This window comes from Diceros bicornis, chromosome 31 (assembly GCF_020826845.1).
Source record: "Diceros bicornis minor isolate mBicDic1 chromosome 31, mDicBic1.mat.cur, whole genome shotgun sequence".
Lineage (NCBI taxonomy): Eukaryota > Metazoa > Chordata > Mammalia > Perissodactyla > Rhinocerotidae > Diceros > Diceros bicornis.
Genome location: NC_080770.1, coordinates 13,438,271 through 13,461,283, shown reverse-complemented (window position 1 = coordinate 13,461,283; position 23,013 = coordinate 13,438,271). Strand labels below are relative to the sequence as shown.

General features: G+C 45.5%; 1 protein-coding gene across 3 annotated transcripts in view; it reads left to right on the top strand.

Annotated features, from left to right (window-relative positions):
• Positions 1–23,013, top strand: part of STX3 (syntaxin 3) — a 46,786-nt gene that overhangs the window by 12,340 nt on the left and 11,433 nt on the right. For all 3 annotated transcript variants that reach the window (XM_058526779.1, XM_058526776.1, XM_058526778.1), the window contains exons 2-9: positions 3,029–3,112; positions 13,642–13,741; positions 15,301–15,375; positions 16,801–16,868; positions 18,577–18,685; positions 19,545–19,618; positions 19,822–19,956; positions 21,739–21,849. In XM_058526779.1, the coding sequence (XP_058382762.1) occupies positions 3,029–3,112; positions 13,642–13,741; positions 15,301–15,375; positions 16,801–16,868; positions 18,577–18,685; positions 19,545–19,618; positions 19,822–19,956; positions 21,739–21,849 (756 nt within the window). The remainder of the gene's footprint in view (positions 1–3,028; positions 3,113–13,641; positions 13,742–15,300; positions 15,376–16,800; positions 16,869–18,576; positions 18,686–19,544; positions 19,619–19,821; positions 19,957–21,738; positions 21,850–23,013) is intronic.

Here is a 23,013-nt window from a genome sequence, read left to right as displayed (position 1 = left end):
TTGGGCTAGAAGCTTTTCATATGTGATCTCTTCCAGTCTTGGTAAAAGTCATAAAGTATGTGGTGTTATTACCATTTGCAGGTAAAAAATTCAGAGCAGTAAGGGACTTGATTGAGCTCTCACAGCCAGTAATTGGTAACAGCAGGTCTTGGACCTAGGTTGTAAGCCACCAAAGACTTCTCTTTTCTCGGTCCACACATTCTTTCGCTGGAGGTGGACCAGGCTGTCTTGCTAGAGCCTGCTCAAAGCCAAGAGGTGGCCATCTTGGATGTGAGGAATCCGTGTACGAATTCCAGGGGTCTCAAAAATTTGTGTCATGATGGAGAGCTAGGTGCCTGCCTCCCATGCTCCAGGACACAGTTGTTCCTAGCCTCTGGAAACTTCCCTTAATCCATCCCATGATGGTAGCCTTATCCCACTTCCTTAGCCACGTGTGCCTGTTTAAAGACCAGGTTGACACACGTGTGTGTGTCTATGTGTGTGGGTCTGTGTGTGTGCACACACACAGGGGTATCTCCCCTCAGTGTGGGTCTATAGAAGTTCTCTGAAGAGAGGAAACTCACAACAAATGCGTGTTAACTCGCCTTCCTGGAGGAAGACTAGGTTCCTAGTTTCTAGCGAGGATCACACACATCCTTCTCGGGAGATGGAGGCTGCTGAGGGGCCCAGGTATTGATGATAGTTGATAAAGAGAGCATTTTGTCTCAAACTTTAGAAACTGCTGGGTAAATCTGGGCTGCTGGTCTCTGTGGAAGCTAGTTATTTATTCAGCTAAAATTGATTAAATTTCTGTTACATGTCTAGTCCTTGGCAAGTACTCAGTATACAGGTGGCATTGATTAATGACAAGTGCGAGTAATTTTAATTGCAAGTGACAAAAGCTGATTCTGGCTAAATGAATAAAAAACTATTAGAAGAATACTGTTCAGCTCATTGAAAGAATTCTGGGGAAGATCTGTTGAAACTGCTCTAAGCCAAGGGGTGGCTTAGGATGGATAGAAACAAGGGTAGCTCTGGGAATCCAGCAGATGTCTCTGTTAGGTGCTGCCATTGGTTGGCTTGGCTCTGTTCACTTGACATGCAGATTCCTCAGGGAGCTTGGGTCATGATTGATAACCTTCCCAGCATCATATGGGGAAGGTAAGGGGTGTTTCCACAAAGGAAGGCGTCCTGGGCAGGCACACACACTCGGAGTATCTACTATAATAGATACATAAGGCCACTCTGACCCTCCAGGAGTTTATAGTCAATAGGGAAAGATAGATAAGTTAAGGGATAATTAATAGAGGGCTGTGATGGATGCTGTGGAAAGTTTGCACAAAATGCATTGGGAACTTAGGGAGGTTTTAAATTTTGCGGGGGCGGGGGGTGGGGAAGTGTCAGGTAAGGTGGACTCAGAAGGTTGTTTGAGATTGAGTTTTAAAGGCTAAGTAAAATTTTGCCAGCTGGACAAATGCGTTTCAGGAACAAGTCCTTATGGGAAAGTTCAGTGATATGAAAGAACAGTACGTCCAGGAAATGCAAGGAGTTCTAAGTACCTGGTATAGAGAGTGCATCACAGAGGGAAAAATGTGGGTGTGGCTGGATCTTAAAGGGCCCGTGTGCTCCGTTAGGCATTGGGACTTTTAATCCTAGAAGATGAGCTGTCATTGAATGACTTTAGGTGGCAGAAGGACATGATCAGCTCTAAGTTTTAGGAAGATGTTTGTGGGGGCTGTAGCAGTGCCCTCAAATTCAACTCCTTTGAATGTGGCTATTAAGTTTAGGTTGCTGATGGTTCCAGACAAGCCAGAGAATGAGATGGTGGGGGAGCCAGTCAAAAGAGACTCCCCAGATGGCTAAAGAGTCCCAGATTTTGGCGGGAATTCCCAGTAACTCCCTCTTCTGTTGCAGGTCAGGGGGATGGTACCAGGTGAAGAAAAGAGGCCCCTGGTGGCTTTCATTGCCCGTGGAGTTCAGAGTGTTGGAGAGTGACAAGTCTTGGCTTAGAAGCTCATAGGCCACCGAAGGTTGTGAAGAAGCAAGTGTAGGGGGGTTTACCCCATCCCCACCTCCACTCCCAACAACCAGTTCTCCGTCTGTGCTTAGAAATGGGCAGTGTGCAATGCAGCAGTTGTCTGGGAGGAGCGTTTGGGAAGAACGTAGGAACAACTCAGGCCCTTGAAGCTGGGTGGGAATGGAAGCACTTCCTTTAGATAGCCATTTCATGATTTTGCAGAGGAAGTCGAACGAGATTAAGAAAGCTGGGGGGCAGCTTCCTTTTCCTTGTAAACATGAGCTCTGACAGGGAACAACACACAGTGCTGTTTCCGTTGTAACAGGTGGTTTCTGAAAACAGGAAAATCTTCGCTCCTACTGTGAGGATTTGAAGCCAGTGCTTTGGAGGAATTGTGGCTAGAAACTGTTCTGAAATAGATCCCTGGTAGGGATGATCATGCATTTGAACATTGTGGAGAAGGAGTTAGGAAAATGGGATCCAAATCCAAAAGACAGGCTACCATTGGCCTGTCTCCACATGTTAGTGTGTGACTTTGGCTAAGTTACTTAACCTCTCTGTTTTAGATTCTCTGACTGGAATGAGTTATAGTAATGTCACCAATACCACTACCACCACCACCACCACCAAAACCTAGCATTTATTGAGTACTTACTGTATGCCAGGCACTGTGCAAAAGTGTTTTATATTCATGATCTCATTTATTTCTTAAACAACCCCATGAGGCAGGTGGTCTTATTGTCGGCATTTACAGATAAGGAAACCTAAGCACAGCGAGGTTAGTAACTTTCCCATCTCCCCCTTCCTCCCCCCACCTCCCTGCAAAAATTCAGTAAGTGGTAGATCTAGAATTTAAATTCAGATGTGTGACATCAGAGTTTGGTGCATCACAGAGCTGTTTTGAGTTTTAAAGGAGATTATGTTTGTAACATGCTTAATATAGATAGAGCTCCTGGTCCCTAGGGAGCAGTCAATACTGTTAGCCATTTCTTGTGTTTTTAGTCTCACCCTGCTCCTTTTTGTCTCTCACAGAAACAGCTGACACAGGATGATGATGCCGACGAGGTCGAGATTGCCATTGACAACACAGCTTTCATGGATGAGTTCTTTTCCGAGGTAGGTGACCTTCCTGTGTTTTTTTTCTGAATGTGCATAAGGAAACACAGCTTCCTTAGTAAAGAATAAGAAACCTCAGATCTTTCAAGCGTAGCAGAGGGAAGTCAGTCTTTTGCTGGGGTGGAGTGACCAGACCAAGAAGTTACAAGGAGATTCGTTCAAAACTTACTTGGGAGGATTTGCATTTTTAATCTTATTGAGAAAGTCAGCAGAAGGTAAATTATATGTAACTGAAGAGATGCTTTTAAAGTCTTATGCTCCATGACCACATTTTAATGATATCTTTTCTTGCCTAAATTACATAATTTAAATACAGAATCAACCATGGGGTCCCAGCCATGAGCATAAAAAACGTGGCATCTTTAGGCCTGTGATTCAGATAGATCAGATTTGTTTCCAAAAATTTAGTCCCTTTAACTTAATTCTAGTGATAACTGAGAAGCCAAGAAATCATCAGTTTATTTTTTTGAAGTTCAACAGGGGCAGAGATGGGTTTGCCCATATCTACAGGTTCACATACTCTTTGATCTTGAAGGTCCTTGTTAGGAAGGTGCTAGGATAGAGAGTGAGTGGTGGAAAGCTTGTAGCGGGTGGTGTATCCTGGACAGAAACATAGGCTTTGGAGCCAGGTAAACTTGGGTTCAAATCTCAGCCCTGCTTCGGACCAGCTGTTGATCTTGTGAACGTTCCTTAACATGCTTGGTTTCCTTATCTGTAAATTGGGATTGGTAATATAATTCTCCAGAGAGTTAGTATGAGGATTAAATGGGATAATGTTTGTGAAACATTCGGTGTGGCATCTGACATATATGTGCTCATGAGTGATACTTAAGAAAAACAAACAAAACCACAAAAAGTTCAGTCACTGAAGTTTCTGCCACCATACTATGGTTTCTTTATTTAGGCTTTTATTTCCTTGGAAAGAAGACAAGAGGCATCATATTCTTTCTGCAGGGAGAACATGGGCACTTCCCATCCTTTAAATTTCGAATGTGGAAGAGTCATCCTCTAGTTCTTGTTGAAATGGAGTAGAGCGGGGCTTGATGGTTCATGCCCATTCATCTGTTAGAGTGTAAACGGGTTTAAGAGTGAACTTGAGCACGTGCTGGCCTGACTGGGAAGTTGGATGTGAACGCTCCACAGATCCCACCCTCCCTGTGGGTGGGTCTGTCCTTTTGGTCGAGGAATCATAGTGAGATCAAACACTTGAGTTTTGTGACTTCAGTGTTATTCCAGTGGATCGTGGAGGGAAAATGTCTTTCTCTTCAGTGGTGGGGGTGGACTTAAGGAGACGTTTGACGTCATTGTAGCTTGAACCTTTGATCTTGCCTTGGAGAACAAGACACATTAAAGAACTTCTTCCCTAACATAAGGAATCTTTGCCAGTAATGGTTTTCTACCTTTTCTCTTAAACCAGTAACAGAGTCCCTGAGAGGCAATATTCCTTGTGGAAGGTGGGAAGATGGCAGGTTTTGGCCTCCAAGACATGGTCTGCGTCCATCCTCAAGCACTTAATAGCAGTTGACCTTGGTGAAGTCACTTAACCCATCTGGGCTTTAATTCTGCTCTGGAAATCGGGAATGTTAGTACTTACCTTTCAGGGCTGTTGTGAGGATCACATGAGATCACGTGAGGATCACACATCTGGAAAGCATTATCTAAACAGGAAAGTGCTGGTTGGGTGAGAGTTATTTTTGTAGACTTAACAAGATCTCAAGGGCTGCTTCTTTTCTTATTACTTTCTCTTTGTTAAATGCCTTTCTATAGTTTAGGAAAAAACCCAAAAACCTTTCATATTTAGGATGGAGAAGGGGACAGCATGGTGGGGTGGAAAAAGCATGATCTTTGAAATTAATTCCTTCTCTGCCACTAACTCTGTGATCTTGGGCGCATTCCTTAACTTCTCTAAGTCTCAGTGGGTTTATCTGTGAAGTGGGAGAAGAATATTCACCTCACAGACTGGTTGGGGATTAAAGGCGTTAACACTCAGAAAGTGCTTAGTGTGGGCTTAGGTAAATGTTACTTTCCTTCTTTCTCATCTGATAGAGCGCAGAGTGGAGGGAGTGGGTCATAGGAAGAGACCATGCAGGCTCTGGCCCCCCACAGAGCCTGGGGTGAGTCTCAGCTCTGCTCGTTCCTGTTACCAATGGTATAACTTTGGAAAAGTTGTTTAACTGCTCTAAACCCCAGTTTCCTCTAAAACAGGAATAACCATATTACCTGCTGGTTATTATAAATAAAATGAGAGAGTATATGGATGTACCTAGCACAGCGCCTGACATATAGTAAGTATGTCTTCAGGAAATTGTAGTTCTCATCGCCATTCTGTTCCCCAATGTATTTGTGAATACGTAGACCACAAAGTTTATTTTATAGAATGTGGTCTGGAAATATCCTTGAGAGTGGGATAAAGTACATTTGAGGTAATGGGCATTGGGGGAAAAAAGGGAGTTTCCCTCTGTAAGTGACTGGGGAACACACCCGGTACATCCTGCAGGATATAGCTAAGTAGGTTTTTTGGGAAGGCAGTCCTGTGATAAAACTTGTTTTTTGGACTCATTCCAGCAAGCAGGCCACCCTCAATTATTTGCTGAGGACTGATAGTGCGAATCACAGCCTTGTCAGAGAAGCGTTTGCAAGGTGCAGATGAAGTCACGGGACCAGGATGTTTTCAGAATGTGCTTTGCACTGTAAAACTCAAATGGTTTCTCCAGCTTCTTGGTTGTTACAGGAAAGAAATGGCCCCTAGGTTTTCAGGCCTCCTTGGCTGATGAAGCCAGAGTCCACTAAATGATAAACCTCAGATTTTTGTCTAATTTGTGGTTGTCTGTATTCTCCTTGCTCTGTTTTGCTCAGTTAGCAGAGACAGCAAAGTTTCAGAGGAAACAGACCTGCCTCAGAAGACAGAGATGTTAAGGGTTTATTGTTCTATATACATTCATCCATTCATCAAAACACACGCGCACTTTCTGTCTTCCAGACAGTGTGTTAAGTGCTGGGGATACAATGTTCTATGTGATGGGTCCTTGCCCTCTGGCGTCTCCTTATGTGGTGAGGGTGATAGTAATAATAGAAATGTGAACAAGGTACTGTGGAAGCACAGAAGGGGAAGCATTACGTTCTGCCTGGAGGAAGGGAGAGGAGAAGGTGAGGAAAAGCTTCGTGGGTCTTACCTAGACTTGCCCATCGGGGAGCTTTTTGCACATACACATGCCTGATTCAGAGGGCCTGGAATGGCTCAGACTTTGGGACTTTTAGAAAGGTATTCCAGATGATTCTGTTGCCTGCTGCAGTTATGAACTACTGCAAAGTGATGGGGAGCCTTTGAAGGTTTTAAGCGAGGAAGTGATGGGATCAGAGTGTGTTCTAGAAAAATCATTCTGGTGGCAGTGTGTGGAGAACGGGACGGGCCAGAGATGGAAAGACCAGCAAGTTGGCTCATGCATCAGCCCACGGGAAAGAGGATGAGAGCTCTGACCTGAATCTGGGACCCTCAGCAGCAGCATGGCATGTCATTGAGGGATGCTTTTGAGTAACTGTGGCTTAAGCAATAAAGATATGTAATTATTTCACATATGAAGAAGTCTGGAGTTAGGGGTGGTGTGGTGGGCTAGAGGAGTTGGGGTTCTAGGTCAGAGTCTCTTAGGATTGAGAGAGGGAGTCTGTTCTGATTATCTATTGCTATATAACAAATTACCCCAACAGTTAGTGTACAAAAACCATTTTGTACTGCTGATGGATTCTGTGGACTAGGAATTCAGACGGGGCACAGTGGAGGTGGATTATTTTTGCTCCACAATTTCTCGGGCCTTAATTGGGAAGACTTGAGCAGCCAGAGGTTGGACTCTTAGAGACTTCTTCATTTCAACATCTGGTGCCTGGACTAGGCTGACTCAGGAAAGCTCACCAGAGACTGTCCATTGGAGAACCTGTACTTGACCTCTTCCTGTGGCTTGGGCTTCTCAGCATGACTGACTCAGCGTCATTGGTTTGCTACACGGAGGCTCAGGGCTCCAGGGCAAGTGTTCCAGCTATGGAGGTCATTTAGCACGTCGCTTCTACTGTCCTTTCCTGTCAAAGCCATTACAAGCCTGCCAGATTCAAGAGAGCAATACAAAGATCACGTCTCATGAGAGGAGCATTAAAGAATTTGTGCCATGTTTTTTTTTTTTTTTTTGTGAGGGAGATTAGCCCTGAGCTAACATCTGATGCTGATCCTCCTCTTTTTTTTTTGCCGAGGAAGATTGGCCCTGAGCTAACATCTGTGCCTATCTTCCTCTACTTTATATGGGACACCGCCACAGCATGGCGTGACAAGCGGTGTGTCGGTGTGCGCCCGGGATCCGAACCCGCAAACCCCAGGCCACTGAAGCAGAGCGCGCGCACTTAAACGTTTGCGCCACCAGGCCGGCCCCCATGTGCCATGTTTTAAAACCACCAGAGAGTCACAGTTCCACTGTGGCATCACCCTGCACCAGCATCACAAGCAGCAAGAAAGGAGGCAGCTAGAATAGTTCAAAAATCCTTTTATCAGGGAGGAAAACTACCCAGATCCTCCAGGCTGACTTCCTCTTGTGGCCCATTGGCTGGCAATGGATCACATGTCGTGGCCACTCTTAGCTGGAAGGGAGACCAGGAAAGTGAATACGTAGCAAAGGGACAGGATTGTCAGGATTGCCATGGCACCGATCATGATTCATCCTCTGGGGCTGGCAACATCACTGCCCAAACACAATCAGAGTTCTGTTAGCAAGGAACGGCAGGGGAGATGGCTTGTTGGTGGATTAGTCAAAGCGTGTGTCGTGCATGGCAGTATGAGATGCGAAAAGACTTCTGGGATCACGTATGTTTGCGAAATGTTTCCTATTCTTTTCCTCCCATGGAGATTTAAAATGCACATTAACTGATTAAAGACTCCAAGACGTCCTGTAATAAAAGAAGCCTGCTTAATTTGCCTATCTCAGTGTTTATTTTTTTCACAGAACCCTTTCTGACATGTAACTTCTGTTAACAAGGAGGAATGACTATATTTTGGAAAATGCTGTTACAAGGTTTTCTTTTTTGGATGTGCTTAAAAAAACCTACGTGACAATCTTGCAGTGGTGTACGAAGCTTGCTTGTCTCCTGAGGTCACTTGTATTCATTTATTTATTTATTGAACAAACTTCTACTGAGTGACACCACGTGCTTGGCACCATGATGGATATCAAGTTGTCTAAGAGGAACAAGACAGGGGCCCAGCCCTTGGGGATGTCTGAGTCCGGACTGGGAGAAGTGAGAGAGGATAGAGTGTGGGCAGAGTGCTGTGGAACTTTGGCGGGTGGAGCAATGCCTGCTGAGAGGAACTGGGCGGTGAGCAATCTTGAAAGCCTCGGGATTCGCTAGGCAGGCGTGCTTTTTAAACTAAACCTCGACCTGAATGTAACTTGGAAATCTAGGCATTAAGTCAAATCTAGCAGGTTAAATTCTCTTTCATTCTCTCTTTAAGTAGAAGACCTGGATGACTAGGTGAGCTGTAGGTTCTGCATTCTGGGCTCTTGCAGTAGGCAGGCGGGAAGCGTGTGATAGTCATTTGCCTATTTGCTCTCAGGTCCCTTCCCCGCCCTTCCTGTGCTCGGCTCTGTATTGCAAGGAACTCATTTCCCACGTTCTTTTGCAAACTGGCTTTTGGTATGTTTGACCTAGTGGGGGGCACTGGAGAAGACTCAAGGAGGAGTGATGAGGCCATGTTTTTCCTCCCCAGACATGTCTCCTCTTTGACTTTCACTCGATTGACCCTGCCTCCATGGTCCCCGTTCTGCTGGTCAACTCCACCATGGTCCAGCTCCCATCAGAGGGGCCCTGGCCTTAGGCTCTGGTGACCCTGTCTTCCCTCTTTGTCCCTCCAACCTGCTGTTGTAATTTCCAGACTGCCTCACCATCCTCTGTTTGGCTTTTCGGCCCTTCCATCTCTGTGGAAAGAATTCCCTATGTTATATTACTTTGGTTAAAATAACTAGACAGTTTTTTGTTTTCCTGGCTAAATTTTGAGTGATGCAAAGCCCAAATACGCTTAATTGATTTGATGAGATTATTGTCCGGGAATACTAGTTTTCACTGGTCAGTATAACTGAGATCATTCATTTCTTTTCATTCATAAAAGGAGAGTTGAAACACTAGTCCCAGTCTTGATAAGACCCCTGAGGGACTTGACTTCTGTTGCTTGGCTGACTGAGACCTCTCTCTGTCTCTTCTTGTCAATGTTTGTTTGTCTTCCAAAGCAAAGAAGCAAACAAATCGAAGAGGACTTGACTGAGAACTTCTAATACAAGTACTATTTTAGATTTTGCTATTTTTTTGGGGGGAAAGTAAAGGTATGTGAATTGTGAAAAGGAAGAGTCATTTATTTGACTCTTAGAACCCCATGACTTTTGTCGCCAAAGGGGGGCACATAATATATTTTCAATAAATAAATATGCAGAAATTAATGCCTAACTAGAGGTACAAGATACATGGGAGCTTAGGGGAGGCAGAGACTAATTCTTAGGTAAAATGGACAAAGCCTTCTACCCTACCCCACACCATCTGCCAGTTCTCCAAAGTAGTACTTTCTCTGCTTTCCATTGTCTGATTAGATTCCACTGGCTAATTAGGTCCAGAGAGAAGAGGCCATCCATGCCTTGAAAATAACTCCCTCCTTTTAGATGATGGTGATTAGTGTGCCGTGGTAATTATAATTGGTTCCCTGAGGCAGACACCCACTGTGAAGAGTGGCTGACTTGCCGTCCTTACTTGATTTTCTTGGGTAGCTACTGACAACATCACAGAGCATTTGTTAATGTTAGGATTGCTGTGAGGATTAAATGAGATGTGCTTGTAAAGGCACGTAGCATAGAATAAATGTGCAGTAATTGCTGGCTATTTTTGTATTTATCAATACCATCATCTCATTTGTTGAGCACGTATTTTGCGTTAAGCATTTGACATGTATTATCTCATTTATTTTTATTTATTTATTTATTTAATTTTTTTTGTGAGGAGATCATCCCTGTGCTAACATCTGCCAATCCTCCTCTTTTTGCTGAGGAAGACTGGCCCTGGGCTAACATCCGTGCCCATCTTCCTCCACTTTATATGGGATGCCGCCACAGCATGGCTTGCCAAGCGGTGCATCGGTGCGCGCCCGGGATCCGAACCTGCGAACCCCGGGCCGCCGCAGTGGAGGGCGCGCACTTAACTGCTTGCGCCACCTGGCCGGCCCCTATCTCATTTAATCCCCACAAAAACTCCAGGAAGTAGGAAATATGATAATCCTCATTTCACAGATGAGGGAACTGGGGCCCTGGCGGGGAGGAGAGTGGCTTGTTCAAGGTCATAAAACTGCTAAGAGATGAAGCTGAAACTTGAAACTTGAACGGTCTGATTGTAACGTATTTTCTTATGCTATACTATCTGGATTGCCCCATTAATGACAACTCATTGAAAAATACATTTTGAAAAGTATCATACAATAAGCAGGCATTGAGGATGTATTAGCTGCAAATTTAGCATGGTGATGAAAAAAAAAAGTTTGGATCGGTTTCCTCCATCAGCACCGTTTCTTGAGCTCTCCTTGTGTGAAAAGCTCCCTATGGGGAGCCTTGGTTAGAGGACAGAGAAATAAGGCACAGATCTCAGTGAAGGCAGCTGAGCCAATCTCACAAAACAATGAGTCAAACATGCACATTAACCTGACACAGGCTGAAAATGCAGACTTGGGAGGGTAGAGGAGCCTCCTATAGGTGGTTCCTGCGGCTTTACTTGGTTCAGGAGACAGGGTTTGGTATCTAACAGATGCCTGAGTTCAAACCTCGGTTTTGCCTCTTTGTGCAGTATGGCCTCCAGTGTGTTCCTCTACCTCTTTGAGCTGTAGTGTTCTCCTGCATAAAAAGGGGGTAGTGATGGCGACTTCACAGAAGTACCGTGAAGGGCCTTGTTGCTGACACGGGTATATGTTAAATCAATTTTAGTTCTTAAATATATTACTGTGCAGGGTGATGTCAGTCTACTTAAAACAACCCCAAACAAACACACAAATAGCCCTGGAGCTTTTAGATTCAGCATTTGTAGATTTCCTCCGAGGTCCCCCACCCCACCCATGAGTCTTTGGTTATCTGGCAAATGCACAAAAGGAAATTAATTGCATCTAGCTGCCACCATGAAATACCCAGAAAGTCACCTTTGAGGAAATCCAACACTTCCAAGAAAAAACAAAGACACAACGTTCAAAAAAACAGAGCTCTGTGATGGGCCAGTTGCCCACCCTGAAGTCCTAAAGGAGTCCTGTGATTATTTGGCAAACTGACAAACTACTAGATAACTAGATCAAAGTCCCTGAAATGCCTCTAAATGGAGAGGTTGATGAGGACAGAGGAAAGAGAGCAGCTACAATGGTTGGAGGATGAATGGAGGTGGGAGTGGAGGCGCACCCTCCCCGGACCTGTGATGGAGCACCCAGGGCCCAGTTCTCCTGTCCATAGGGCCGGATGAGCCATCCACCTTCTGGTCTCCGTCCAAATGCCTGGAGCGACTCTGAGCTTGAGGCCCAGCAGTCTCATCCTAGCAGCTTCCTATCTCATTTTTTTCTACCATTGACCAAACTTTGGGTCAGGATACTCTTCAGTTGATCAAATAATATTCCAGAATATATTTTCTAAGACATTCAATCCATCGAGCATGCAAAATCTAAGGCCTTGTGGCGTGTTAAAGTATGTTAAACTCATTTTGAGATGGTTAGTGCATTTTATTCTAGAAAGCTGGTTTTCTCAGTCCTGTTTTATATAGTGTGATTGCTTTGGCAAGATAGTCATGTGATGGAAATGGAAACATGGTGTGATGCAGTGACGTTTTATGAGTTGTAAGAGGAGCCAGTGTTTGATGTGAGAGATAAAGGGGAAAGGAAGGGAAAGGTGGCAATTTCTCTGAGGTGGTTATACCTCTAGAGGCCACCAGCAGTCATAGGTGATAACATAGGCCCTTTTTATAGCTGGGTAGACTTGAGATTCTGCCAGAAGTGAAACAGTATGGAGAAGCCCAAAAATTTAAGTCTTAGATCCAATGGAAAAAGCATCCCAGTTGGAGTCTAGAGAGCTCTGAGTGCTGTCCCTACCACCAATAATGTGACCTATGACCTCTTTAACCTTTCGTTTCCTCATTTGAATAACAGTACTAATGCAATACAGTACTGTGGATTGTTTTGCCAGCTGTTAAAATGCTTCACAAATGTTTGGGTAGCTACTTGTATTTGTATTTATACTCTGATGATACTATTACATTGAAATTTTATTCTATATCTTTAAGCAAGTGATTCTACTCTCAAACTATGGTACATCAAAGCCAATATGTTTGTAGAAGGGAAAAATCCCCTGTTCCAGTGGCAAAAATACTGATTTGAGGGTGAGAGAACTCCAGTTTTATTTCTCCTACTTTCTATGCAATTTGGAGAGCTACGATCAAGTTTTTAAAAACAAGTGAATTATTTACTGGAAGAAAGGGATGCTGGAAGCTGCATATTGAGTTGTATTTTCATTGCCTCTCAGATGTTAAGATCCTACTGTATGGCATTTTACAAGACTTCTGTTTGTTAATCGTTGCAGTGTTGACATGCCCCTCATTCTGGAAGTGAGGCAGATACACACAGTGGGTGTTGAGGTCTTTTTGGCACGTGCTTCTCCCTGTACATGTGCTTCCACCATTGCATGAGCCATGGTGCTGGGGTGGCCGGTGCCCTTGAAGAGGGAGCTGAGGCTGCATTTACTGCTCGCGCAGCGGTGTCTTGGGCTGGTGTTCTATCTGGGAAGGAAGTGCTGTTGGAAACATTTTATGATGCACACTTTGTACAATCAGGAACCTTAGAAATGCACAGAAACAGTCCATGACTCGAACTTCTGGTCCTGATCATCGGAGGGAATCGGCTAGTAAGAGGCCTTTCACCAGAACATATGTCCAGGAGGAGCCGGCTGTCTCCTGAGATGGTCATTGCTTAGTCTCTCTCTTTCTGTCTTCTTTCTCTCTCTGTTTCTGACTTTCTCTTCCTCTCATTCTTCTCTTTCTTTTTCTCATTGTCTCGGTTGGTTCCCTCCTTTTCACTTCTTTCTTTCCTTCTTTCCTTTCTCCCTCTCTCCCATCCTCATTCTTGCTCTTCCCTCTTTTTGGGGGGTGGGTGCTGAGGATCTGCCTGATAAGGTTTGTTGACTCTTTCCTCTGATTATTCTTCATGGGTTTTCCTGGCTCTTCTTGACTCTGGCCTGAATCCTCCCATCCAAGGTGAACAAATGTATTCCTCTGAGGGAGCAATCAGTATGGATTTTCAATGACTGCTCTGTTGAGATGAGTTTATCTGACTATGGAAAGGATACTCACTGGGCAGCAGAAGACTTTTTAGTCATCATCTTCTTCCACAAACGCAGAAGGTGGGCAGCTTTCCCCAGGAAGCTCTGCTAAGCTTTTATCTCAGTCGTGGGTATATTCTTCCTCTTTGATGACAAAGGATATTGTCTTTCTAATTATAGATTGAGGAAACTCGGCTCAACATTGACAAGATCTCTGAGCATGTGGAGGAGGCGAAGAAGCTCTACAGTATCATTCTATCTGCACCAATTCCTGAGCCAAGTGAGTGTTTACTCAGAGCTGAGTCACCCAACAGTGATCCCTGGCGTTGGGGCTGAGCCAGCCTTGTTTTCCTCCCTCTGTGAACAGCAGAGGAGTGTACGCCTTACATTACACCAATGTACACGTCCTACTATCCCCTACCTGACTCACACTGCCCAGCCCCAGTCACCTCTTCTCTTGATGGTCCCCCTTAATCCATCTGGCCAAGCTTTCCTCTACTTCCTAGCTCATCCCTCTCATGACTAGCAACGACTCCTCCTGTGTCCCACATACCTCATCTCTGTCCCACCTCTGTACCTTTGCTTGTGCTATTTCCTCTACCTGAAATGCTTTCTCAGCCCCCTTTATAAATCCTACCACATCAAGTCCATTTTTTTTCCATCAGGTGTTCCAAAGTGGTTCAAGTTCACCACGTCTATCGCTCCCATCCTTAAACTTCTGTTTGTTACCACCACCAAAGCCAACTTTTTTTCCCTAATTGTTTCATATTTTTAGAGTAGGGTCTAGGGCTATATTTTAGGTTCCTTAAGGACAAGGAATAAGTTTGGTATTGTCATTTCACTCTTTAAATTTTTCAGTGCCTTTGTATTACCTTAAGATTAAAGCTGGAACGTTTTACCAGAGCATATGGGAATTGTCTTGGTCACATCCTGGCTTCCTCTCCACCCTTTTCTCCTGCCATCCTCATCCAAGTCACCTGCACTGCAGCCAGACTCAACTTTGGCTGTTTCCCAGTGCTTCTTATCTCATGTCTTTTACTTACTGTTCCTTCTAAGACTCCACTCTTAGTCTCCTTTCTACCTTGTTGACTCTTAGTTCTTCTTCTAGACGCAGTCCTACTATCATCTGTCTTTAGAAGCCTTTGCAGATCCCTCTAGGCTGTGCTAGGGGGCTCTTCATAGGCACTCCATTTGCGCCTTGACCAGAACTCACACCTTACTCCACGCTCATATTAGGACTCTGTCCCCCACTAGACCCTGAACAGCTTGAAGGCAGGATCTATATCTTCTCTCTGATGTCTTAGTTTCTAGCTCAGTTCCAAACTTATAGTAGGTGCCTAAGGATGTTATCTGAATAATGCTCATAGCTAATACTTATTTTGTTCCACATAACCTAGGATGTGTGCACACAGTAGGTATGTCATAAATATTTGCTTGATTCTAAGTTGATGAGCCTTGGTTGAAATCTTTTTTCCTCAGAAGTCCCGTAAAACCCTGTTCTGCCTTCTGAGCTGCAGCCCTCATGGTAAATCACACTATTTCCTCTAAAAGCAATGTTCTCAAAATTTTGTGTGGGAAGCCTTGTTAAAAAAAAGCAGATTGTAGGGCTCCAACCCTGGGTGTTTTTATTCTGTAGGTCTGAGATGGGGTGCCTGGAAAATGCCTTTTAAAAACAAGCTCTCTGTGATTCTGATGACGGGTGTATGGGGAGCAGACTGGGATAGATAATGCTCTGGGCGATGGGTGCCTGAGGAAGCTACCTTCCTCCTCTGTTGATTATTGGATCTCACAAAGCGACTAGTCTCTTCTAACTGATTCTACCTGCCTTTGTTTACCCAGAAACCAAGGATGACCTAGAGCAGCTCACGACTGAGATCAAGAAAGGGGCCAACAACGTCCGAAACAAACTGAAGAGTAAGAAGGGAACAGAGGGAACAGCCCCCCACCCTCTACCTCCCACCCACAGGGTCTAGCTCTTATGGACCAAAACTCATCCTGATGGAAGGGACCCCACTTCTTCCACCTTTCCTTTTGGTTAGGGCACTGTCCTTGGAATGACCTATTATAGCCCCAGAAATTTTACTTGTTCTTAATCATTACTGTAGTTGAAAAAGTCTAGAATTGGGCCGGCCCCGTGGCTTAGCGGTTAAGTGCGCGTGCTCTGCTACTGGCGGCCCGGGTTCGGATCCCGGGCGCACCGACGCACCGCTTTTCTGGCCATGCTGAGGCCGTGTCCCACATACAGCAACTAGAAGGATGTGCAGCTATGACGTACAACTATCTACTGGGGCTTTGGGGAAAAAAAGAGGAGGAGGATTGGCAATAGATGTTAGCTCAGAGCTGGTCTTCCTCAGCAAAAAGAGGAGGATTAGCATGGATGTTAGCTCAGGGCTGATCTTCCTCACAAAAAAAAAAAAAAAACTCTAGAATTGAAGTTAAGAATAAAGTACACTTTCAGCTACTGAGTCTTTATGTGACTTGGTCCTTTAACTTAGTCCCTCGACTTTTTCTCTTACTGGTCCCTTTTCCCTAGCACCAACATACATATGAGTAGTAATGTTAGCAATCTATAGGTGCAAGATACATTTATTCAGTCTACAGACATTTCTTGGTATGTCACCCTCCCCTTACCCCCAACCCCATCCTCTCAGTTTAGAGCATTGTGCAGTGAAGCCACTGTCAGTGATTCAATTCCCCTGGGGGCCCAAAAGGTTTCTTAGTTCCATGGCTGTAGTCTGCATTCTTGCCCAGTTGTATTTGGTGAATGCATGCTACTGGTCAGAGTGAAAGCAGCATTGCTCAGCCCAATTTGTCATTTCTTCCCCCAAAGCAAATCACAATACCTGTTTTCATGAGGGTGGAGGTGGTCATCACTAGTAGCTTCTACTAATAGCGATGCTATGTGCCTGCCGTTGTGTCAAATGCTATGTACATTGTCGTTTAATCTTGACACCAGTATTGTGAGGAAGATACTGTTATTTATTCCATTTTACAGATGAGAGAACAGGAACATGAAGAAAGGTTAAATGGCTTTCCCAAAGTCACACAGCTAGTAAGTGGCAGGGCAAGGATTTGAGCCTAAGTCTCTTGGTGACAGAGACTCATGCTGTTAACCACTGTGCTAAGATATATTCAGAGAAGACCTGGTAATAGTAAGTGGTGTGGAATGCAAGTCCTGTGACTCACACGTGAGCTGACCTTTTGAGATTGAACCTGCCTATTGTTACATCTCCGTGGGCTGGGTGTGTGAGAGTGCGCGAGGAGGTTTGCATTGAACAGTGTGTTTCTTGGAAGAGAGCAGCAGACGTGTTGCTAGAATAACCTTTCTCTCCTCTCCAGGTATGGAGAGGCATATTGAAGAAGATGAGGTCCGGTCATCAGCAGACCTTCGGATTCGGAAATCCCAGGTAGGATCTTCCCTGGTCCAACAACCATCTAGTCCAAACTTTTATTTTATTTTGAATACAATTATTATTTGGAACTCAATTTGAAGAACTGGTAAAGGGGAGCTGCCCAGGTTGAAGCAGGGGACAGGGCTGGAGTCCAGTCCTTTTGGCCCCTCTCTCATACTTTCCTTCTCCAAGGAGGCCCCTGAAGAACTTCCTAAGGCTCCCCAGAGCACAGCTTAAGATTTAGTATGCCTCCTTGTTTTATAGGTGAGGAAATTGAAGTCTTCTCTCTAAAGATTGTTGGCCATTAGTTGTCCAATTTGGAGTTAGGCTCTTCGGTAGTCATCAAAGATATGATCCTGGTCCTTAAAGAACTGGCATGATGTTTATTCAAGTGGCATAAAGAAACTATTGCATAAGATGCAACATGAGAGCCATGTAAGAAGACATAATCAAATGCATAGGGTGCTCTCAGCATTCGAAGATCTGGGGGAGAATTGGGGGTAGGCAGAGGAAGCTGGGCCTTGGATGGACAGGCTCAGGGGTAGAGGTTCCCCTAAGAGGCATGGGGGCAGGAGTGTGTGTGTGTGTGTGTGTGTGTGTGTGTGTGTGTGTGTGTGTGTTTATTGGTAGTAGCAGTGATGGGGTGGGGGTGGGAGTGAGCGGCAGACATGAAGAGAACAGCCTGTCTAGGGAAAAAAGTTTGTGCTGTGATTTGGTAGAAAATGTAGTATCATATTCCAGAGGTCTTTGACTGCTGCCTGGGGAATTTGGATCTGATCGAGTAGCCTGTATGCATTTACTTCAGGTTACAGTCTGTTAGGAAGATAATATGGTAGCCATGCAAAAGCTGGATCAGAGTGGGGAAGAGGCAAGAGGCAGGTGGGTCTCTGCTTGGGTTTTTGCAATGATTTTGGTCTGAATTTGCATGGTGGTGGGGGTTTGAAAAAACTATAAGGGGCCGGCCAGTGGCGCAAGCGGTTAAGTGCGCGCGCTCCGCTGCGGTGGCCTGGGGTTCGCCGGTTCGGATCCTGGGCCCGCACCACTTGTTAAAGCCGTGCTGTGGCGGCATCCCATATAAAGTAGAGGAAGACGGGCACGGATGTTAGCCCAGGGCCAGCCTTCCTCAGCAGAAAAGAGGAGGATTAGCATTGGATGTTAGCTCAGGGCTGGTCCTCCTCACAAAAAACAAAAAAAACAAAAAAAAACAAAAACTATGAAAAAACTATAAATATTGGTGATTTTGCAAAGGAAAAACCAGTAGGAGAGGTGGGCAAGGAATAAAACTTATTATGAAGATTTGAGCTTAGGTACCCAGGGCTGTTGAGTGAATGTTAGAAACAAGAAAAGTTGGGGAGATCAGTTTGAGGAAGAATTCAAGGATCTTTGGCAGGTATTGGACGTAGGAAGGGAGTCTGGCAGCTTGAGAAAGCAGGGATCTGAGATTCACAGAGATTATCTCCTTTGGCCTCACAATTACTATATGAGGTGAGCAGGACAGGTAAACAGGTGCTGAAAACGTGCTTTGGAAAGACCCGTCGACTCTCCCAATGGTGTAAAGTTAGGAAAGCAAAACACTGAGTCTTACGCCTGGTCTTTTGGTTCCAAGTCCAGTGCTGTGGTGGACTAGGCTATGTGGGGGCGGGGGCAGGGTCCTTCAACAGTGATGCACCTTCTACCTCCCTCACTTCCCGGGGGCGTATCGCGTCTGACTCTGTTCCCACAGCACTCCGTCCTCTCCCGGAAGTTTGTGGAGGTGATGACCAAATACAACAAGGCTCAGGTGGACTTCCGTGAACGCAGCAAAGGGCGAATCCAGCGGCAGCTCGAAATCAGTATGTGTTAGAAGTTTGGCGTGTGCCCCTTCACCTTTTCCTGCCGTGTTGTTGTGAGACCCGAAGAGAAGGAACAGCACCTCTGCTTGTGGCTTCTGTTTCATATTTGGTGCCCAAGCCCAGGACGGGCATTACAGCCCCTGCTGTAGGGTGAAGGGTGGCGCAGTGTTTCTCAGGCTCAAGGAATTTTGTTCCTGTGGGAGCTAGCTTTTACTCATACATAGAGGGGAGACGTTTGCTAAACAGTTGCTCTCCTGGGGACTCATGACATCTTTTTGCTGCCTTTTTGACAGCAAAGAACATTTATGAAATAAAAGGTGCAGTGCTAATTGCCGTGAGGAATCAAGAAATTAATAAAGCCATGACCTTTAGGAATTTAGTCATGTGGAATGCAGGGCCCTGCAGGGTGGAATGAGCTTTAAGTGGAGGAACTGCGTGAACAAAGATGTAGCCAGAAAAAAGCAAGTGTGTTCAGGAGCGGCAGGTTGCCCAGGGTCTGGGGAAAGGGTGCATTTGGGAGTAGCAGTGTGAGGTTAAGAAGGATCGAGGGAGGGCTCCCCCAGGAACTGGCTCCTTGTCCTGAGGGCCTTGGACTCCATGGCTTAGTGAATGGGGCCAATAAACATTCTGAGCTGGGAAGGAATGTGATCAGATATGTGCTCCCGGGAGGTAACTGCTGATAATGTTAAGGATGGATTAGGGGAAAAATCAGAAGAAAGTTGAGTCCAGAGGCTATTGAGGGACTGTTGTAAAGTCCATGGTCTTTTTAGCAAAGTTACCGTATTCCTCATTTTCAGGGGACTTTTGAAATGGTGTCCTTTGATCTTATATTTGATACTCTCTTTCTTTTCTTATAAAGCTGGCAAGAAGACAACAGATGAGGAGCTGGAGGAGATGTTGGAGAGTGGAAACCCTGCCATCTTCACTTCTGGGGTGAGTGACTTGGGAGCTGGGATGCACGCCCCTCTCACTGGGAAGGGAGGCCACTGTGGAGCTCCACATGGTTATCTGTTAGTGAGTGAAGGGTAGGCTGCAGTTGCAGGAGGCAGGGGGGTGAGGAGCTTGGCAGGTGTGTGTGTGTCAGGGCTGCGGCAGGGATGGTGGCTGATGGTCTGTCTTCCTGTGGCCTGTTGTAGATCATTGACTCGCAGATTTCTAAGCAAGCCCTCAGTGAGATTGAGGGACGGCACAAGGACATTGTGAGGCTGGAGAGCAGCATCAAGGAGCTTCATGACATGTTTATGGACATTGCCATGCTAGTGGAGAATCAGGTAACTGGGAGTGGGTACCAACGTGGGGAGGGAGGAGAGGGAAGCTCAGGTTCTCCTGAGAATGGCCGGAAGGGAGTACTGGAGAGCCAGGTGAGGTGGGGCAGGAGAATCACCACGAATTTACATAATGGAGTAATGGAATTCTAGGATCCCAGGGAAAGGAATGCTCTCTTGAATGCGACCACTTTGGGCAACCTCAGCCTTGTCATTCTTGCCTTGTCTTGCCTGCTACTTGGGCCTGGAAGTCATTTCTAGTTAATATGGGGTTTGATGTGCTCTGCCAAGTACCTAGTTCCCTCTGGATCCCTCAAGATCTTTTTTTTTAATTAGAGATAATGATGATGCCTTAAAAATCTCCTGATAGGAACTATTTCACTGGTGACACTGAAAACATGTGACCTTTTCCCCCAGTACAAAGTTAGGTTTAACAGAGACCATTTTTTTCCATTTTTGTGTTTTCTTCTGTATGTGTTTTTCCAAAAATGTTGGCACTTGTTGCTAAGGAATAAGAGCTGACAACAAAATATATGAAGGAATAGAAAAATAACATGTACAGAAAAACTTGAAACACTCATGGCGCTTAGTCTGACAGGTTGTTTTGTCCCTGGCGCACGTGCTCAGGGATGTAAGTCTCTGTCCCCTGCATATGGTATTGGTTTCACATAGTCAGATGGCTCCTAGTTCTTATGATAGAAACATGCCGCAGTGTCGTGGTGCTGTGCCACTGTTGCCATGAGCTGCTCTGCCACCTGGAAAGGATTGAAAACTGCTTCCTTTGTGGAGGACTGCAAAACCCAGCTGAAGCCTGAGCACGGCTTGACTGGATTTTGACATCAGTTCCCTGCTCAGGGCTCAGGTGCCTTTCCTCCACCCCCTCGTGGCCTTTGAGACCATTTCTCAAGTCCCTCCATCCCCACTCTCCGTTCTTTTCCCCACACTGCCTTGCCGAGGAACTGGTTTGAGATTCAAGTGGTGGTGAGTGCCTTTCTCTGTTTATAGACTGCTGTAAAGCCATGGGTTGGGTTGAGGAAGGTCTAGGTGGGTGAGGGGAATTCTCATCCTAAGATGCCTGGAAATTAGTTGGAGTCACCAAACTTCCTGTCAGGAAGTAAAAGCTGGGAAGTGGCTGGGAATCTTATTAAGAGACAGTGGTAATAGATAAATAATAGATAAATAAAAGATAAATAATAAATAAAAGATAGCTTAGGTAAACCCAATGTCTGTCACTTAAGAGGCCTGGAAATATCTCTTAGAGAAAGCAAATGTTCCCAACCTCAGATATTTATTGAGCACCTACTGTGTGTCAAGCACTTCTATAAGTAGTGGACAAACTCAGTTCAGGCAGAATGAACTGGGTTCAGGTCTGAATGACCAGGTAGAGGCCAGCATCCTGGTAATGCCTTAAGAACATGCGATATTCTTATTTTGGTTTCTCTCCTCACATACTTAATTAAACAAAAAGAGGTGGTGGTGGGATGCCTCAGAATATACGTATGTAGTTACCAGGCTTCTAGACAATGTGCTCCAGGTGCCCAGTGCAGTGCCTGTCACAGGGAAGTTAATTCAATGACTGTTTCTTGAATGAGTGACCGCCACCAAGGACTGGGACCCATAGGTAGTCATGTGGAAATGTGAAAGCGTGCCCAAGGGAAGGCTGCCCGTCAAGGTTTCTGGATGCTCCTCTTGGCACTGAAGATTAGGAGAGAGAGAAGCCTTCCCCACATTAGCTAGGGCTGCCCTGGGGTAGGTTTACTGGGTGTGACTAGTGTCTGTTCTTTGCAGGGTGAGATGTTAGATAACATAGAGTTGAATGTCATGCACACGGTGGACCATGTGGAGAAGGCACGGGAGGAAACTAAAAGAGCTGTGAAATACCAGGGTCAGGCCCGGAAGGTGAGACTCTCCTGCTGCCCTCAGAGAAGAGAGTCCATTTTGCTTGCTGTCTCTCGCTCTTTCTCCCTTCCCTCTCCCTGTCTCTGTTTCTGCTGCCACCACCTCTTGCATCGGGGGAAAGGGAGCCATGATTGACCGTATTGAGAACAACATGGACCAGTCAGTGGGCTTCGTGGAGCGGGCCGTGGCAGATACCAAAAAGGCCGTCAAGTATCAGAGTGAAGCTCGGAGGGTGAGCGCCTTAGTCTCAGCCGGCCTTACTTGCTTCCCTTCTCTGTGGTCATTCCCACCTGTGTCCTTGAGCCCATGCCTTTCCTCTCTAGCCTGGCCTCATCCAAACACCTATGTTAGCCTTTCCTAGAGACTAGCTGCCCTTCCTTCCCAGGTGTGCCTTGCATGGATCTGGCTCACACGCTCTCTGCCCGAGAACCCATACTTGAAGGCAGTTCTGTAGGATGATGCATTGCCCAGGTGTGGCTGCCTCTCTTCTCCTGCACACGGCTCATGAACTTTTCAGAAGTGACACTTGACTCCTCTGTTCTTCAGAAACTTTCTCTTCGTCTTCCACTCCAGTAGCCTAAGCCCTGCCCTGCTGCTTCTCTACCCTGAACCCAGTGCTGTGCTGATTGCTATGTAAACATTATCTCATATCTTGTGGAGCACCTATTCTACTTTATAGATGAAACAATTGAGGGTTAGAGGTTAGTTGGCTTCAGGCCACCTAGTAAGTATAGGAGTGTGATTCGTTCAGATTCCAATCATGCTCTTCCCACCCATGTATTTCCCACCTTCTGGTGCCCTGTTGCTTGAGGACTATGGAGTGTTTCTCCCGGGCTCTGATATTTTTGTTCCTCCTTTCCTTGTTTTTCTTCCAACTTCACCTATTGCTTGTGCAGGGATTTAGGGAGCTGGGAAGTTATTTTACATGATGAATCCAGGCTGGTTCACGACAGGACCATAATCGTGCTTTCTGATCCCCGGTCACTGTACTGGGTCTGACAGGTGGGAGTCTACTTTAGGGGAGAGATGGACAGAAGTTTGAAATTAGGACTATGTCAGCAACGTCTTTATGGTCCTTCTTGAAAAGGAAAAATTAGTCCCATTATATCTTGGCCTGTTGCTGCTTGGAGACCTAGGATAGTTGTTCTTATCTCTCTTCACATA